Below are 14,743 nucleotides of genomic sequence, written 5' to 3'. Positions count from 1 at the left end.
AAAATGAAATTTAATATTCAAGAATTAATTGGTGGGTGAAATTTACCCCTAAAGATTTAGATTGATGGAGGTTAGGAAAAATAATTCTCCCTCCCCCCAACTCCTGTTCTCTAGTCAATTTCTTTGAACCTTTTAGATAGGGATAGTGGACAAATATCTTCAAAAGTAAAGGCAGGAATGACAATGGTTGATCAAACGAATGAGTTGATATAACTTGTTAAAGTTTGGAAAATCCCATAAAAATGTTTTGAATTTGCTTCTTGCTTGTTGTTTTATTGGCATGTCAGCATACATTGATTGTGAAGGCATTGCTGGATTTAAATGATGTTAATGGAATCACACTATGGCCTTGTTTGGTTCAAACTTCCTATTTCCTGAGAAGTAACTTACTCCCATAGAGGTAAGTAAGTTATTTCTTCAAAATGAAGTAGCTTCTTTGAATTCCAGGAACTTAGGTAAGTAAGTTACTTTCTTTGAAATGAAGTAGCTTCTTTGAATTCCTGGGGAGTTGGGACAAAATATTAACCAAACAAAATGAATACTTCCTGAGGTAAGTTACTCCCAACCAAACAGGGCCTACTTTTGGCAAAGTTCTTTTGGCTTCAAGGAGATGTTATGGTGCTGATTAGAAATTACTTGAGGTTCTTTGGTTGTTTTGAATTGTGTACATAAGAAAGACTGCTATGTTGAATGAATTCTCTATGTTTTTTAACTAGGAAACTTAGAATTTATTTTGGTGGAGAAAAAAAGAATATAATAGTAAAGTTAGGAAAATAGATGTAGTGAATTATCAGAATTGGTTTAATTAAACATAGAAAAGTCAAATTTAAGCATGCTACTAAGATATAATTGGTGGAGTTTCACTGGTGTTGGTGAACGTGGAATTTACTGTCTATCTGCTTTGAAAGCAGATCATGTCTTGAAGATTACCTTTAGGTGTGTAATAGTCGTAGCCCTTGAGTTTGGTGCAGAATCCTTTTATTTCATGGAGGTCTTTAACAATAATGTTAAATATTTTTCATCCTTTTTGCGATTGATGGACATGGAAAATCATTTGCCTAATGGAGGCATCATTGTCAAAATTGAGATTTGAATAGAGAGTCGAATCGTATTGTAATAATTGATAAAAATTCTAAAAAAATAATTAAAAATTATACATGTTCTAAAAAATAAGTAAAAAGAAAGTACATATGTTATGTCCTCTGGATACATATAGTGTCACACGTCTGTTTACAGTAAAATCAATGTCCAAGACCGAAGCCGTTGGTTTTCCTTGATTCTTTCCTTACCCAATTGATGTTGTTGTTGTGAGCTCAGTGAAGCGAGCTTTGACCTTTAAACTTGTTAAGAGAGAGTTTAGATTTCAATTTAAATGAAATAAACATGTTTATTTTATTTCTGATTTTTCAGCAATATATGTAGAGAATAATGTTGCTTTTTAACACAATTCTACTTAGATAGGAGTCCCAAGAAATAAAAAAACAAAGAGATAAAATAAAGCAATCTAATCCTAAAATAAATCAAATACTAGAAAAGTGTCTATAATATCACTCTCCCTGGATAAAAAGCTTGTCCTCAAGCTCAAAAGATCCATTAAATTTAAACCTCCATATTGCTTCTTCAGTCTTTCACTTGGATCGCCCCAATCATTGACCTGTAACCAAAATAGCAGCTTACGTGGATGACTCGCAATATAACATTCATCACAGTTGTAACACAACCCTATCGCACGTCTATTTCCATTCCGCCTTTAGTCAATCTCTTTATCATAGGGCCTTGAGTGCTATTGTTGTGACTAACTATGGACATTGCCGGAATATTAGTGTTTTGATTTTGGAGTAAAGTGGATAATAAATGTGCATATTATTTATTCCCCACCCAAATTGGTGAAAAATTTCCTGCAGTTCCATTTCGTATCAAAGTCAGTCTTTTTTCAAAAGTCTTTTCTAAGTTTATGGCCGTTGGAAGAATGAGTGGATTTTGAGGTTCTACATCCATTCTGATCAATTCATTTAATCCAGCTATTAATATCTCCACCTGTTGTGCTCCTGTGATTGAGTGTACACTTGCTAACAAAGCCTGAAATTTGTATTGGTACTCTTCGACACTGCTGGTTTGTTTCAAGTTGGCCAACCCACCCAAAGGATTGCTTCTTAGTGGAGTTCCAAAGCGCAGGTGGCAATAGTTTTTAAAGGTGTCGCAAGTTATTCCTGGTTCTTCATGTTCTAGTTTGAAAATCCATAATTGAGCCTCTCCAATCATGTGGAATGCCGCAAGTCCCACTTTGTCGACCTTTGCTATTCTTTAATTGTGAAAAAATTGATCACAACGGTTCAGCTACCCCAATGGGTCCTTTGTGCCATCATAAGTAGGGAAGTCCAGCTTAGTATAGCGTGACACTACTGTAGTTCCGGTCTAACATCAACCCGATCTTCAGTTCTCTTTAGAAAATTTGATTGGCTGCTGCTGTTGCTGTAACGACCCGGAAACCGAACCGCTATCGGCGCTAGGATCTAGATCGACATAAGGTCGCCGGGACCCGTAGCAAGCCTACTATACATCCTGTACATCAGATAAAATTCCATACATGATCAACATTTTCATAAAAACTTAAACTTTTTCATACACCAAGCTTGACCTGTGCATGCACTATAACTGAAAACATATAAACCCCATACTAGAGCCCTCATCAAATGCTCTAGTTGGGTCAACATTACATAAGTCAAGCCTGGTTCAACATAACTCATCATTAGGACATTAACATAAGATCATGTACAAAGGGGGATCACCACTACAATTAGGGCCAAGTACAATACTAAATCATGAAACATTCTTTACATTACATTACAACATACCATTTTACATTTCATGTCCACTACTAATCTATTACAATTAAAACAATCTTCAACCTTGACGACTTCCCGGTCTATCCCGAACTTGCAAACCTGGGGGTTAGGAGAAAGGGGGTGAGCTACAAAAGCCCAGTGAGCAGAACAATAAAACAATTTCAATATCACATGCTTTAATGAAATGCATCACAAGTAAATCACCTTAAGATGGTATTGTCACCAATAGCCCTCTACATATCCAATAAATGCTCGGCCCTCGACAGAGCTCCTCAGGACTTCCTCTTAAACATAACATAACATGTCCAACTGTGCCAGGGGCGTAGAATGGGGCAACCTTGGTCTTTCCCTTACTCTGTGCCAGGGGCGTAGAATGGGCAGCCCTGATCTTTCCGTATCACATCATATCATATCATATCGAGGACTAATGGATCATCCAATAACCATCCACATCAACAATAATTAATGCAATGCATCATATTCGTGAATTCTAATGCAAAACAACCTAATACATATCATGGCATTCGTGATGCATGGATCATGCTAAACAGATTTTATTGCGTAGAAAATAAAAGAAGTTCTGTTCTACTCACCTCTGGCTTACTCTGGACTAACTCTGAAGCAGCTAACACTGTTGGCCTCCTTGGTTCCTCGAGTCCGATCTTACACAGGTGGACTCAAATGAGGGACCAAACAAACTCCAACATGACTTTAAGCAACTCCCCAAAAACCCCCTAAAACATTCAAGAAAAACATGCAAAGGAAGGCTGAACAGGGCACTTTCGGCGACAGGTTCGGCGGCCGAAAGTCCCTTCAGAGCCGAAAGTCACCCACTTTCGGGGGTAGGTTCGGCGGCCGAAACTCCCCTCCAGAGCCGAAAGTCCAAACTTTCGGGGGCGAGTTTAGGCGGCCAAACTGCCTCCACAGGCAGGTTCGGCGGCCGAACATGGCTTCGGCAGCCGAACCTGGGTTCTTCGAAATGGCAGAACCCGATTCTGCCTCATGCATTCAGCTAGCCAAAACTTCACAACATGCATTCAACCATTCTAGAACATGCATAAACACATTTCCAAGCATATAGGGGCATAAAACTAGCCTAAACCCCAAAAAACATCACATAAACATACATTTATCAATAACCACACATAAACCCTAACAATATACAACTAACCTAATCATGCATCAAAACCCCTTAACCCCTTCATAAAACTTACTTAAAACATCATAAAAGGCGTGGATCGACACTTACCTCTTGAAGATCGAGAGGAGAGGTGATCCAAACTTGGAGATTGGGAGAAAACGAGCTCCGGGGGTCTCCAAGCTTCAAAACTTGATCTTGAGCTCAAAAATCTTCGAAACCAAGTAAAAACTCATTAAAAACATGAAGGGATTGAAGAAAAACAACAAATCGACCATGGAAGGGCGAAATCTCACCTATGCCCGAAAATAGAGAGAGAAAACTCGCCCATTTTCGGACAAGGGCCTTTTATAGGTGGCTGGCCAGACCACCTTCAGGGGCCAAAGGTGCTTCCGCAAACTCCCCATGTTCGACGGCCGAACTTGAGGTTCGGCGGCCGAACCTGGATTTTCTTCCTTGGTCTTTTTTTTTCAAAAACTCATTTTCTTCTTTATTAAAACCATAAAACACAAAAATATTTTAGAAAACCATATTTTACCCTTCTAGAGGGTTCCGACATCCGAGATTCCGCCGGAAAGTGGGAATTCCGATGCCGGAGTCTAGCCGGGTATTACAGTTGCCTTTTCCCATTTCAGGATCTTGGTTCTTCCTCAGTTCAGCCTATTAAACCAAAGTTAATTGCTTAGTTATGGTCTCAAGTAATCCTCGAATCTCTCTTTGTTTCTAACATTGCTGTTAGTAACGTTATTTAGAGAGTTTGGTATGGGATTCTAATTTTTGCTGTAGATTATTTTGATCGTCTATGACACTAAACTCTAATTCTAATTTGTTATGTCCTCTGGATGCGGATCGCATTATAGGTCTGTTTACAGTAAAATCAGTGTCCAAGGCTGAACCATTGGTTTTCCTTGAGTCTTTCTTGCCCAATCATTGTTGTTGTGAGCTCAATGAAGGAAGTTCTGACCTTTTGCACTCGTTAAGAGAGTTTAAATAAAATAAATTTGCTTATTTTATTTTTGACTTTCCACTAATATATGTAAAGAATAGTATTACTGATTAACACACTTCTACTGAGATAGGAGTGGTAAGGAGCAAGAAAACAAAGAGATAAGACAAAATAATTTAATCCTAAAATAAATCAAATACTAGAAAAGAGTCCATAACAACATATTATAACATATTTTGGTAAATATAGAATTACACTTATCTAATAAAAATTATATTTATAATAGAATAAGATATTCTTATTATATTATATAATTGTATGTTATAAATTGTGAACTCATAAATAGTAAACAATGATTATCATTATGCACGCTGTGAAACTCTCATTTAAATTTTATCAAATAATCAAATAATAGAAATGATGGGAGGTTAAATGAAAAGGTTAATATAAAATGTCATAGCTTGATAACTATAATTGAGAAGTAAATTAACTTTAAAAAAAAGGAAAAAGAAAGAAGAGGGAGAGGGAAATAATGGGTGCTGGAGGAAAAAAGGCAAGAAAGGTTTTTATGTGTATTTTTCATAGCAAAAATGAATGCAATCTTAAATCAAGTATAGGGTCTAACAACTATTTAGAAAATAATCAATCGAATTGCATGAAGCCCCTAGTCATTCATATTGATTCACTTGATTTATTGTCAATTCTTTCGATTTAATCGCAATTCTTTCGATTTAATCGCAATTCAGTCATTCAGATGCATCTATGATTCACAAAGATTTATATTTCTAGGATATGAAATTGAATCGGGAATCATAAGATTCAGGTACATTTTATATTTATCTCATAGATTCGAATTTGATATGGTACGAAATTGATTCGAATCTAGAATCTTAAGATTAGAACAATAGTTAATGGAGGAAATAGTATACATGCATTTGATGTTCAAAGGGAAAAAGTTAACAGGGAAGTAAGGGTATAAGTTGAGGGAATTTTGTGGTAATATATTTCATCTGTTATGTACTAGTATTTGAATGCTGTTAACTCCTCTTGTGGTTCTCTTGCTTTGTTGTACTTATACATGGAAAATTTAATTTTATAAGGACCATTTGGTCAATGTCCCGACACCAATACATTTTAATTTTTCTGTGTTTTAGTGTACATTCATAATTTTCTTAGATTGGAGAACAGCTCTGGAAACAATTAGGATAAATAGAAATTGTAGTTAAGCAATTTTTGGTTATTTATTACGTACCATTGCTATGTTGACACAGTACAGTTACAAGAACTGAGCTGAGAAGTTCAAAAGGTATTTGACACCATATATATATGTATATATTTGGGAATGGGCCTCTTTTGATATTTTGTTCCATCTCATTGCATATTGTTTATATTGAGGATACATTTGGCATGAGATTATAGGGGGTCATATATTACAGGGGTAATAGTTAACCTCATTTAGTTATGATTGGTTTGAGTGTATATTCATTGCATTACTTTTCCCTAGTGCAACATCCGGAATGATATTATATCAGGTTAAATGAGTTACACTTTAACCTCTTAACTTTTTTTTATTTCTCATTTTGTTATACTAAACATGAGAAAAGTTAATGAGTTAATAGTTACTTCATTTTTAATATTAAACCAAATATCATGAATGAAATATTTTTTTAGGGGTTAACTGTTACTCTATGAAAAGGTGCACCATTAACCATTAACCATTAACCTTATCTTGTTAACCCCATACCAAACATATCCTGAAGTGAATCCAAAGTTGAGATTAGTTGTCAGACCTTCTTGTGAAGCTAAGATGTTATATCGTAACTATTCATTACTTAACCATGCATAAGTTTGCACCTCTTTTGATTTCTGTCTTCAAATAGCATTTGTTGATTTGTTTTCCTCTCTGCAGTACATGAATACCTTGAATTACTTGTCCAGTGAAGCTTTCTCCTCTATTCCGCAAGATTTAATTCCTGACCTGAAGAAGATGATCTCTGCAAATGAGTCTTTCAGGCCAACAGCAATGGATTTTACAGGTAGAAGATGAGCCTCTGGACAATTTTAAATGGATCTGTAGGTATATGTTCCACAAGTGTTGGTAACACATGTGACAGACAACGATACTTGTAACCATGGTGAGGCTTAGGAGAGAAAACGAGATGATAAAACTGATTTTTTTTTTTTTTTTTTTTTTTTTTTGAAGAAGTGTGTGCAGGTTAAGGAAGAAAATTTTTAGGAAGCAAGGAAACTCAAATTGGGTTCTCCGGCTAATTGCTAACAAACAAACATATCAAATTAGCTTGGACACCAACTGCTGTAGAACACAAAGAACACTAGAAAGGGAAGATAAATAAATGTGAAACTTACTATTAGTTCTCTATTGTCAATAATAATAAGCTTACTTGCCTACTTAGATGACATATGTATTTATACTATAAAAACTAGTCCTACTAGTGCTATGATTAGCATACCAAATAATAAAATTTTAAACCAACAATAATTAGGAATATAAAACCAATGCCAAGTAGGAAATTATAAACTATAGAATTCCTAAATAATTAAAATACTATTTCCTAATTACATTTCCTAAAAAATGGAAACTTAAACTTCTTAATCTTTAAGGTGAAAAAATGAAATCATAATTATTCCTGAATTTAATATTCCTTGACTGCATTACTCCCTCTCCTACTCAGCCTCAAATCTATCTCAAGTGGTCGTAAAGTTGGCGATAATCCGGTTGGCTCTGCTCCTCTTTTGGTCTTCTATATTGTTCTTTCCTTGTCACTGATAATCCAGCTGGTCACTTGCCATTGTTCTTTGTTCCTTATCAGCAATATCACAAAGCCTATTTGCCTCTTTTCTGGCGTTTCCTTGTTGCACCCTCTTTTCCATTCACTAAGCCTAGATATCTTACAATTATTTGATTCTTTTATTTATTTTTTTCGTATTTGATTTTGATACCATGGAAATTGATTTTGATATATGGGAACTGATTTTGATGGTTTGTATTTGTTAAAGTTCTTTTTTTTTTTTCTCTTTTTTTTGTAAAAAAAAATCTATTACAGGTTTTGTGGATGTGTTTAGACTTGCTGTTGGATAATGTTGAACTTATGTTTTTACTGCTTTCTTTTTCTGTATGTGCCCTTGCTATTTATGTCGAACAGAATGGGAATTGAAACTGGACCAAACTGAAATATTTGATTCAATGTAGTTTCCTTATTAATTCATTTTCAAATTCCATTTTTGGTTCAGTTTTATTTTTAACCCAACTGACCAGATGAAAGTCTAGGGCTATTGCTTCTTCTAATGTTTTATAGTTCTTGTATGAAAAAAAAACTGCAAGTAACTTGTATCATCAGGTTTAGCAGACTTTTTTCCATGGCTGTATGTTCAATATCTCGTAGATGCTTGAATGGCATATTAACAATTCCAGTAGCTTACTGAATGCTAGATGATGTTGCATCTTCACTTATGCGCTCTCCTATGGGATTTTGTATTGTTTTCAAGTTCTATGTTCCTCGATTGCAGGTTCTTCATTTTTCCGGAATGACACTAGGTTGCGTGCTCTTCGATTCCTGGACCACATGCTTGTAGGTTATTGTGTTTAATCTTATAATGCTTCTGGGATTAATTCACCTGGGATGGTTCGCTTGAAGAAAGTGTGTAGGGAAAAAGAAAATACAGTAATGATTTTAGTGGAAATGATAATATAATTTTGGGTTTCTTGCAGGAAAGAGACAACATGCAGAAGTCTGAGTTTTTAAAAGCATTATTAGATATGTGGAAAGATTTTGACTCCCGTGTATTGCGGTATAAGGTTTGTATTCTTTTCATTATCACTGATAAGATGTCTAGTTCAGTTTTATATATTCATTTGTATATAATTACTTTCTGATGCTCATAGACCTTAATATGAACATTAATATACCCTGCTTGATTTAAGCACAGCAAAGTTTTTTCTAAAATGATAGCTACTTCATTGATTTCTTGATGACCAGTGTTCATTTACCAGCCAGGTTTACATTATCCCTCTGTACATTTAATATTATTTGGTTGTACAATGCTAAAATCTGGCTAGAGAATTTTCCATTTCTGACAAGTGCATGAAGGTCATTGCTCATGCTTCCACTTCAAACTATGGTTTCATTTAGCATAATGGATTTGTTTATTGGTATTTATATTCTGTAGTTGGAAGAAGAACAAATTTAGCAAACAAGATTTACATGATGATTATTGCTTATGCTTCCACTTTAAGCCGCTTTTTCATTTAGCATCATGGAAACATTTGTTGGTAGTTACCTTTCCATAGTTGGAAGAAGAACAAATTTAGCCAACAAGATTTTCTTGTAGGTACTTCCATCATTGTGTGCAGAACTTAGGAATATGGTGATGCAACCAATGATTCTTCCCATGGTTTTCACAATAGCAGAATCTCAGGTACTGGTTTTCTCATCCTTATTACTTTAGGTCCATGGTTGGCTTATTCACGTAGTTCATTCTCCCCATTTATCAATATAATTTATTTTCTCTTGCAGATAACTTAGTTCAATTAACTAATGAGGTTAATATTTTCATGCTATTGTTGAATGTTACGGAAACTCAATCTATATAGATATATGCTTGATTGTGGCTTGATTTTAGGGGAGATTAGTATTCCTTCTTTAGCTAGGACTCTTGTATATATAAATTTGTATTATTCTTTATACAAAAAAGACAGAAATTAAAACTTCTGCATGGCATCAGAGCAGAAAAAAAATCTCTCTTCCTGTTTGGAGACTTAGGGCTATGTTCTTTAGCTCACCCTTATAGGCTGACTTTCGGTGTTCATCGCCCACCTGAGGACGCTGAAGATCTGGCGACCCTGTCCAGGAGATCCGGCTGTCATCTGACCGGCGAGTGACCTTCACGTGCCGAAGATAGTTTCTGCCATCCTTCCACTCGCTGGCGCGTGCGACGTCAGGAGCTGCTTCGCTTCTTGCCGGCATCGCCTAGTTGTTCTCTCTTAATTTCTGTGTTACTATTCAACAAAGGGTTTCTACAAGCTATCATTTGGCTTGGAATTGGCTTTGAGGCGATTCTTTGGTTTTAGATTCTTTTGCTTTGTCAAATGGCAGCCACCTTTGAGAAAATGATTTTAGTATCTACAGAAGAATTTGCTCAGTCTTTCCAATATAAAGAGCTATTAAGGCTCACTAACCCCTCTATTACTACTGTCAGTAAATCAGGTAAACTCAAGTCTTGTCTTGCCTCTTCTTCTATATGGATTATTGATTTTGGTGCTACAGATCATATGACGGGTAATTCTAGCTTTTTATATGCCTTTCAATCTTATACAAGCTCATCCTCTGTTACTTTAGCCGATGAATCTGCTACTTGTGTCATGGGTTTTGGGATTGCAAACCCGACTCCATCCATCTCTTTGTCATCTGTTTTGTGTTTGCCCTAACTCTTTTGGGCCGATGCGGTTTCTACAACTTGTTTCTTAATTAATCGGATGCTCTTTTTTATTCTTTACGGTGATATTCCTTATTCTGTCTTATTTCCATTTAAAGCATTGTTTCCGGTTGAACCTCGTATGTTTGGTTGTACTTGCTTTGTGCGAGATGTTCATCCATAGTTCATTAAATTGGATTCCAAGTCTCTTAAATATGTCTGCCTTGGTTATTCTAGACTTCAAAAAGGGTACATATGTTTCTCTCCTGTTCTTAATCGCTATTTTGTTTCTGCTTATATTACGTTCTTTGAGTCTACCACTTTTTCTCTCTGTCTCCCATTTATGAAAGTTAGGAGGAGGGAGATGATTTATTACTATAATTTATTAAACAAGTGACTATCCCTCAACCTTCTACAGGTCTGTCTGTTCTGGCATACTGTTCGCCCTCCTGTTGTTCATGTGTATTTTAGAACATTGGAGACTCGACTTAGACCATCCACCAATAGCTTCTTCATCAAAAGATTCAACCGCTATTAGTGCTCCTATGTCTGATTTATACCTTCCTATTCCTATTGCCCTTTGCAAAGGTAAACGTTCTTGCACCTATCCTATCTCGTCTGCTTCCTATAATCAGTTAATCCTCTTTTTCCCATTTTGCCACTACTTTTAGATTCTATTTCAGTCCCTCGAACTGTTGGTAAGGTGAGGCATTATCTCATTTTGGCCGGTGTGCTGCAATAGAGGAGGAAATGGTGGCCTTAGATACTGATGGAATTTTGGAATTGGTTTCTTTGCCCTAGGAAAGCCGGCGATTGGTTGTAAATGGATATTCACGGGGAAGTAAATCCTGATGGGACTATTGCACGTCTTAAGGCACGTTGAGTTGTCGAAGGATATGCTCAAACATATGAAGTTGTCTATTTTGACACTTTCTCTCCAGTTGCCAAGTTGGCTTCCGTTCGACTGTTTATTTCTTTGACAGCTACGTATGCTTGGCCTCTACACCAGCTGAACATTAAGAATGCTTTTTTCTATGATGATTTTCTGGAGGAAGTTTATATTAAGTAAGCACCTGGCATTATATGTGGATGATATTACTATCACAGGCAGTGATGTTACATGCATTATATCTCTAAAAGAGTTTCTGAAGTCAGTTTCATTACGAAAGATTTGGGCACTCTGAAATACTTTCTGGGTATTAAATTTTCAAGATGTAAGAAAGCTATTTTTTTATTTCAAAGAAAATATATCCTTGATCTATTAGCAGGAAAGTTGGGTACTAAGTCTTGTAATGTGTCAATGGCTCTGAATCTTCAACTCACCACAGAAGGTAGTGAGCTCTTTGCAGATTCTGAAATATATAGGAGATTAGTGGGCATGTTAAATTATTTGATGGTGACTTACCCAGACATTGCATATTCGGTTAGCGTTGTGAGCCAATTTATGTCCTCTCTTGGCATTAGTCGTTGGAAAGCTTTGAGACAGATTCTTTGTTATTTGAAAGGAGAGGGGCTCTAGAGCGTAGTCTTTTCTATGGTAATCATGGGCATTCAAATATTTAATGTTTTTTTGATGCAGACTGGCAGGATCAAAGATTGACAAGAGGTCAACGACAGGGTATTGTGTTTTTGTGGGAGACAACCTGATGTCATGAAGAAGTAAGAAACAAGTTGTGGTCTTCGGGTCCAATGCTAAATCAGAATATCGAGCTATGACACAAGGTGTATGTGAAGTTCTGTGAGTCCGATAGCTGTTAGAAGAAGTTGGTTTCAAGAACTTACTGTCTACCAAATTGTAGTGTGATAATCAAGCTGCTGTTCACATTGCTTCTAATCCAGTGTTTCATGAACGGATAAAGCACATGGAGATTGATTGTCACTTCGTTCATAAAAAGATCTAACAAAAGATAAGCTCAACAGGACATGTCAAAACTGGAGAACAATTATGAAATATTTGTACTAAAGCTCTAAACGGAGCCCAGGTTGATTACATATGTAACAAGTTGGGCATGATTAACGTCTTTGCTCCAACTTAAGCTGGAGTGTTATGGAAACTCAATCGGTATAGATACATGCTTGATTGTGGCTTGATTTTAGGCTTAATCTAGGAGATTAGTATTCCTTCTTTAGTTAGGAATATAAATTTGTATTATTCCTTTATACAAGAAAGACAGAAATTAAAACTTCTACACTGAATAAGTATCACTTTCTCTCACAGTTATTTAATGGGCTTGATGCTGGCACTCAAGAAGACATCTTGTTTCTTCCATCGCTTTGTAGTCTTTCATATTTAGCTGCAGCTACTTCTTGATTTTATCTCTGATTTAGTTTCTGATGAGAATTATGAACAATTTTAATATTATCCTGTCATTTCTCTACCATCATCTTATTTATTTAATCTTTCTGATTATAGTAATCCTTGTAATCTAACATGAACATAGTAAATGCTGAAGGGTTACTACCAATTAATCCCTTGATTTCTTGAGCTAGTTTTAACATTATTTTCTATTCATTTGTGTGTATATGGGATATAATGAATGTGCATTAGTCTATGTTAGAAAAAACAATTTGATGTTTTAAATTCTGTTGTAGGATAAAAATGATTTTGAGCTATCAACATTTCCAGCTCTCATTCCTGTCCTGAATACCGCTGCAGGCGAGACACTTCTGCTTCTTGTGAAGCGTGCTGAACTCATTATTAACAAGGTACATAAAGTATTGTGCTTGCCATACATGGTTGAATGAAGGAGCTGTTGAATTGATTGTTACAGTTGCTTCCGGTGTTTAACTTTTCAATTTGGTTTATTAGTTCAGAAGAGGACAGAATTTGGAGTTTCTGATTATATATTGAATTATTGATGCATAATAAAGATTGGAGGATGAAGAATTTTAGGACGAATTTTCTGTGAGAACTTCAAATTATATTGAGCTTTATAAGTTTTTAGTATTTATACACATATAAACAACCTAATTAGGAATTTCTATAATAGACTTAATTTAGGAATATTTACAATATGGTAGCGAATAAAATTTCTACAATGAAGCCTAATTAGAATCCAAAGAATCTGCCCATTTAGTAGCTGAATCTTCCTAATTAGCTAGATTTGTATCGGTCAACACTACCCCTTCAAGTTAGTGCATAGATATCACATATGCCCAACTTGCAAATCAAAGTGTAATGGGTTTTGTTATTGAGCCCTTTGATAATCACATTAACTAGCTGTTCATTGGAAGTTACATGATTTAATCTGAAAACACCATTTATTAACTTTTCTTTAATGAAATGTCAATCAATCTCTACGTGCTTCGTTCGTTCATGTTGAAATGGACTGTAAGCTATACTAATGGCAGTTTTGTTACCACAGTTTAAGAGCAATTTGTCTCTTTTCAACAATTTCAATCCCTCCAACAATCTCTGCAACCAAAGGACTCCACACATTCTCTATGCCATAGCTCTATACTCAATTTTAGTACTTGATTGAGCAACGACACTTTGCTTCTTGCTTCTCTAGGTGACAAGGTTTTCTCCCACAAGTGTGCAATAACCAGTTGTTGACCTTCTATCATCAAGAGATCTAGCCCAATCTGCATTTTTTAATGAGTTTATATGGAGATGACTGTGTTTGAAGAACAAGAGACTTTTTCCGAGGGCGGATTTCAAGTATGCGAAAGACAGCTTGCATGTGAGGTTCATGAGGATCATGCTGACCGACTAAACTGACTGCATATGCTATATTTGGTCGAGTATGGAAGAGATAAATTAATCTGTCTTCCATTCTTTGATATCTGCCAATATCTACTGCTTCACCAGTCCTCTGTAGGAATTTATGTTGGTTTGCAACCTAATATACTAGTTTCTTTTAAAAGATTTAGAATATATTTCTTTTGAGAAATAAATATTTCCTTCTTCGATCTAGTTACCTCAATTTCGAGGAAATACTAAAGTTTCCCTAGATCTTTAATTTTGAATTCATGAGTTAAAAGCTTCTTCAATTGAGTCATCTCTTCTTCGTCATCTCTTGTCATCAATAAAAACTATGACAAGAGTAACTTTACCTTTATGATGACTGATAAGCAAGATATGATTAGTATTGTTCTATTGATAGCCAAAGGAACCATAGTTCTGCTAAATCGGTCAAAATCAAGCTCTATATGATTGTTTTAAGCCATACAAAGCTTTCTTCAGCTTACACACTTTTTCTTATGTTTTTGTTAAATCCTATGTTGGTTTGGAATAGAGGTAATGTCCCATTTATGAGGGGTTTAAACACTTCTTCCCTTGAGCTAGCTTTTTGGGTGAGTTAGGTTTGGCTCAAAGTTAACATGGTATCGGAGTCTCCCACCAATATTGGGCCTCTCATAAATATGTCACGCTCCAAT

At 35.6% G+C, this 14,743-nt stretch overlaps 1 protein-coding gene across 5 annotated transcripts in view; it reads left to right on the top strand.

The window, feature by feature from the left end:
- Window positions 1–14,743, top strand: part of LOC110606649 (SCY1-like protein 2) — a 44,582-nt gene that overhangs the window by 17,433 nt on the left and 12,406 nt on the right. For 4 of the 5 annotated variants that reach the window (XM_021745555.2, XM_021745559.2, XM_021745558.2 and 1 more), the window contains 5 exons: window positions 6,840–6,966; window positions 8,459–8,520; window positions 8,661–8,747; window positions 9,281–9,367; window positions 12,956–13,069. In XM_021745555.2, the coding sequence (XP_021601247.1) occupies window positions 6,840–6,966; window positions 8,459–8,520; window positions 8,661–8,747; window positions 9,281–9,367; window positions 12,956–13,069 (477 nt within the window). The remainder of the gene's footprint in view (window positions 1–6,839; window positions 6,967–8,458; window positions 8,521–8,660; window positions 8,748–9,280; window positions 9,368–12,955; window positions 13,070–14,743) is intronic. The other variant, XM_021745556.2, reaches the window with a different exon arrangement.

This window comes from Manihot esculenta, chromosome 18, assembly GCF_001659605.2.
Source record: "Manihot esculenta cultivar AM560-2 chromosome 18, M.esculenta_v8, whole genome shotgun sequence".
NCBI classification, from domain to species: domain Eukaryota; kingdom Viridiplantae; phylum Streptophyta; class Magnoliopsida; order Malpighiales; family Euphorbiaceae; genus Manihot; species Manihot esculenta.
This window is presented reverse-complemented; position numbering and strand designations above follow the sequence as displayed.